This window comes from Camelina sativa, chromosome 19 (genome assembly GCF_000633955.1).
Source record: "Camelina sativa cultivar DH55 chromosome 19, Cs, whole genome shotgun sequence".
NCBI classification, from domain to species: Eukaryota; Viridiplantae; Streptophyta; class Magnoliopsida; order Brassicales; family Brassicaceae; genus Camelina; species Camelina sativa.
Window position 1 is genome coordinate 14,127,522 of NC_025703.1, and position 4,970 is coordinate 14,132,491.

Consider the following 4,970-nt stretch of genomic DNA (forward strand, 5'->3'; position numbering starts at 1 on the left):
GGTTTATTTGTTGTATTAAACATTTTACTAGCGTGCAAAATCCAAAATTTAATATTGATCTAAAGATAATTATTGAATTACTTTCATATCCTCCACAACAAATGTAAGAATATTATAAAGAAAAAAGGATCAAACAAAATCTTTATCAAGATTTTTTTTTCTAAGATACCATAAAATTTGAATTGTAAGAGAGAAATAAAAGCAATTTAAAAAAAAATAAAGATAAAACAATTGAATTATATGTATGGAAAAACGAAGTAAAGAAGGTGGCGAGCATGTAAATTGTTAATTAGTATTATGTTTATATATAAATTAAAGAGAATAATATGAATTGGCAATTTTCTAATTTCTGAGCTGTTTATGTTACACCCTATACATCCTCTGGATTCTCTTATTCTTTTTTTTTTCTCTCTCTCTCTCAGATTCTTCACAGCAACACAAAACAACCAAAACCCTAATTTTTTAAGAAATTTGTTTTAACAGAAAAAACAAAAACAACTATCGATCGTTCATCTGTGGCCTCCTTAGATTCTTCTTCTTAATTTTGTGTTTCTTTTTGGTTGTTTTTTTTTATTTGGGGGAGAAGAGAACGTGGCAGAGTTAAAGGTACCATTCGAATATTCTAAATAAAGCACGTTCTTGCTCGTGATATTATTTGCCTACTTTTGAATTTATCTTTTTTTTTTTCTTTTGTTTGTGCGATCACTATCTCGAATTTTTTCGTTTGAGTTCTTTGTAATTTTGATGATTTGTGAGAAGCAAAATTGGATTTAGTCTTTTGGCGTGTTCTTCAACTTTCTTTGTTCTTTGTTATTTAATTTACTGACGATATTTTAGTGATTTATGAGAATTAATAGTTAATGTTTTGTTAAAAAGGTAACGTATATGAGAGGGTTTTGAGGTTTCATACGTTAAAAAAAAATTCTGACAAAAATCAGAAGAACAAGTCTTAATCCAAAATTTTCAAAACTTCAAGGACCGTAGATTCTACTTTTGAAGTAAAAAGTATTTTGTCTCTTTCTTCTTCATTCTTCTTGTATTTTTGTTGTTTGGAGTTTCAAGATTTGTCTTAGCTATCATCATTAGTCGATTTTTTTCTTATTTTGATTTCGATATGATTCTAAATTTCTCTCTTCAGTTTCCTATATTTGCCTGTTCTGCCATCTGTTGGGAATTTAATATATTTCTTTCTGAAATTAATTCTTGTGTTTTTGGTTGATGAGCTAATTATTAAAAGTAATCAGTCATGATCATTTGCAATTTGTATGTGGCTTTCTTTCTTTGCTTTTTATTTTCTTTATAGTTTATGAAAATTCAGATTTTAAAACTCACTTTTGATGTTCTTATTCTGTTTTTTTTTTTGTGTGTGTGTCCAGATGCAAGAATCTCTTTGAAAAAAATTTGGAATCTTTCTCCCCAAAAAAATATTTTTTGGAGTTTCATATATCTTTCAGGCTGATTCATCTTATTTATATATAATATATATCTGCTAAGATGGATCAGATGTCACCTGATAACATAACTGGAGTCATTCTAGCAGTGTCTTCAAGTATTTTCATTGGTTCTAGCTTCATCGTCAAGAAAAAAGGTCTCAAGAAGGCCGGCGCAAGCGGAGCCCGAGCAGGTGAGTAGCTGATCTTTTACATATCCCAAGTTGTTGATATTAACACTTTAATCTAAACCTGTTCTTGTTAATTATCAGGTGAAGGAGGGTATGGATATTTAAAAGAACCATGGTGGTGGGCTGGAATGATAACAAGTAAGTCTTAAAACTCTAGATTCTGTTGATATGTTTTAAAACTCGAGATGCAAATGACTAAACCTGTTTTGGCCTATTGATCTTTAGTGATTGTTGGGGAAGTAGCTAATTTTGCAGCCTATGCATTTGCACCGGCTATTCTGGTAACACCTTTGGGAGCTTTAAGTATTATATTCAGGTATTCTTAATTGTTGAAACCTGCATCAGTATTAGATTATATATTCTATAGAGTAAGGTTTTCCTGAAAACAAGAACCTATATATGTTTTATGCAGCGCAGTGCTAGCGCATTTTATTTTGCAAGAGAAATTGCATATGTTTGGGATACTTGGTTGCGTTCTCTGTGTTGTTGGGTCTACAACTATAGTCTTACACGCTCCACATGAGCAGAAGATTGAATCAGTCAAGCAAATATGGCAGCTTGCTATTGAACCAGGTAGATGACTATTCTATAATCACCACAAATTTTGGTATGCAAAATCGATTTTAGTAAGACTGATTCTGATGCAAGCTCTGTTTCATTAGGCTTCCTTGTGTATTCTGCTGTGATTGTGATTGTGGTTGCTATACTGATCTTCTACTATGAACCGCGCTACGGAAAGACTCATATGATAGTATATGTTGGAATCTGTTCCTTAATGGGTTCTCTTACTGTACGTTTTTGTTGAGCTCTCTCTTTCTCTCCTTGTTAAGTACGTTTTCATTGGAATTTTCCTCAAGCTCTCTTGTGTTTCTTCATAGGTTATGAGTGTTAAAGCGGTGGCGATTGCGATAAAGCTGACATTTTCAGGGACGAATCAGTTCAAATACTTCAACACTTGGATTTTCATTTTAGTGGTTGCGTTTTGTTGCCTTTTACAAATCAACTACTTGAACAAGGTAAACACAAAAAAACTCCTTAACTTCAGTCGATATTGCTCGCACTCACATTCTTTTTTTTCTGAACTTTTCTCTTTGTAATTTGTCTATCAGGCACTGGATACATTCAACACCGCGGTTATTTCACCGGTTTACTACGTTATGTTCACAACTTTCACCATCATAGCTAGTATGATCATGTTCAAGGTCAAAAACAATCTCTGTTTATAATTCCCTTATCTTCTCTCCCAAGTAAATAAACTCCCATTATAAACAGTTTCCTCTGTTGTGTGAGATTTAACAGGATTGGGCATCTCAGAGTGGATTAAAGATTGCAACAGAGTTGTGTGGTTTTGTAACGATTTTGTCAGGAACATTTCTGCTTCACAAGACGAAAGACATGGGAAACAGTGGAAGTGGCCGTGGATCTGTCTCTATGCCTAGAGACACTCCTGTCTTCACCAACTCAGGATCCGCTCGGAGCTCCACCTCAGATAAACTACCCTCCTGACTCTAACGTTCCAAGATTCCCCCATTGTACGTATACGTGATCGAAAGACTTAAAAGCATAAGGATCAATGTATTTTTGAATACTTTGTTAGGAAATATATTCTTTTTTTTTCTTTTTGGTTTCCCACATGACAATGTAATTTACAACTAAAGAGAATTAAAAAAAACAAGATTTTTCTTTAAGTAGAGGACTAGAGGTACAATAATGATGTGCATATAAAACTGAACCAAATCTTGAATGTTAAAGAACATTTGGAGAAACCATTGTCTTGACATAAACTTTGGCGTCACGACAACCACTTAAGCTATGTGCAAGTGGGTAGTGAAACCTTCCATTAGCACAGTCATAGAGAGCTAAACCAGATCTAAACTCTAATAAAACCACTAAACCGTCTGAGATCCATAGCGGTCGAACAAAGTCATTCAAACCAGGAATGGTCAAGAGTTTAGACCAAGATGCTCTTTCTCCAAACTCCTTCATCACCAAAATATCTGCGTTAGCTCCTTTGCAATAACACACCATCGAAAGACATCCTCTCAAATCTCCAAGCGTCAATGTAAAACATCCTCTGCTGCAACAAACTGACATAATGGTCCTTGAACTCATCACGTGACATGTCATATGACATAATGGTCCATGATGACGATGATGACGAGTGAGTGGCTGCCCAGTTTAGAGTCCCTTTGATGTAGATTCCGGATCTTGATTTGTCAGCAACAACAACTCCAGATGGGAGACAAGCGTTGTTGCTTCTTCTCCAGAGCTTTTGTCTCCTTGAGTAAATCTTTGCCTCTATCTTCACTTGTTGTCTTTGTTGCAACAATGCAACAACTTTATAGTCATCTTCAGATTCATCATAACCGAATCCATACGTGACAACAAACTCATCCTCGCTCGTTTCAAGATCCGAACCAGACAATCTTTGTTGAAGCTTGGTGGTCGGGTTCCACAAGTAGAGGCTTTTATCGTAATCTACATGGAAACAAACCAATCCATGACAAGTCCCCACGACTTGATAGTAATCTCTGCCTAAAAGCTCACCATCATGCTCCGAAACATCGACCGTTGACTCATTGTATAGAGAATGTACGCAGCACGACTTGAGATGGTACCTAGACGTTGTGATGACTCCGTAAGGATTCGTCTTGGAAGTGGTTGCCTTCGATGCCTCCAAGATCGAAGCGTGTTTCAGAGCAAACAGAGTCTCTGAGATCAAAGATCTCCATGAGCTGCAAACGCATTTGAATCGTGTCAATGACTTCACGGGTAGTCTTAAGAGAATCTGTTCCACCATTTCAAGAGGAAGAATGGGTGGTGAGAACATCTCTCTGATGGTTTCCTCCATGAGTCAGGGCAGAGGAACCTATACTGTTGGTATTAAATAAGAAAATATTAAAAGATTAGTTCTTTTTAGGTGTACATGAACAAGTGGTTGTGGAAAAAGAGGAGATGCATGTATCAGGATAATGCAAAATATTATGTACTTTATGATAAGAAATATAGTATATTTAGATATAGAGATGATAATGTCGTAAAGATGTTGACATGAAGCTAAAGGGTAGGATCAGAAGAAGTCATAGGGCGATAAAATTTGCTCCTTTTTTTTTTTCATCTCGTAACAAAATTTTGGTTCGTATGCAAGAAACAACCAAAGCTTCATTATTGACCGTGGCAGAAAAGTTCCAAAGTATTACAACAAAATTGAAGACAACGTTATAGAGATGGAAACATAATCTATACTATAAAAGTTGTGTAACTTTCTCCATTTGAGTGATACGTCAGCAGTGCAGAGTGCCATCTGTCTATCATCATTAAAAACAAACAAACCTAAACTAAAAGGAAT

At 35.1% G+C, this 4,970-nt stretch overlaps 1 protein-coding gene and 1 pseudogene across 6 annotated transcripts in view; one reads left to right on the plus strand and one right to left on the minus strand.

The window, feature by feature from the left end:
* Positions 1-3,309, plus strand: part of LOC104766309 (probable magnesium transporter NIPA1) — a 6,247-nt gene extending 2,938 nt beyond the window's left edge. For 3 of the 6 annotated variants that reach the window (XM_019240660.1, XM_019240659.1, XM_019240661.1), the window contains exons 3-10: positions 1,562-1,624; positions 1,703-1,759; positions 1,847-1,937; positions 2,034-2,194; positions 2,284-2,411; positions 2,500-2,637; positions 2,731-2,823; positions 2,921-3,309. In XM_019240660.1, coding sequence (XP_019096205.1) covers positions 1,562-1,624; positions 1,703-1,759; positions 1,847-1,937; positions 2,034-2,194; positions 2,284-2,411; positions 2,500-2,637; positions 2,731-2,823; positions 2,921-3,127 — 938 coding nt within the window. In that variant the 3' untranslated portion in view covers positions 3,128-3,309. Of the gene's footprint in view, positions 1-418; positions 607-674; positions 1,264-1,376; positions 1,625-1,702; positions 1,760-1,846; positions 1,938-2,033; positions 2,195-2,283; positions 2,412-2,499; positions 2,638-2,730; positions 2,824-2,920 lie in introns of those variants that run through there. The other 3 variants (XM_010490163.2, XM_010490164.2, XM_010490165.2) reach the window with 3 other exon arrangements.
* On the minus strand, positions 3,273-4,514 carry LOC104766308 (annotated as a pseudogene).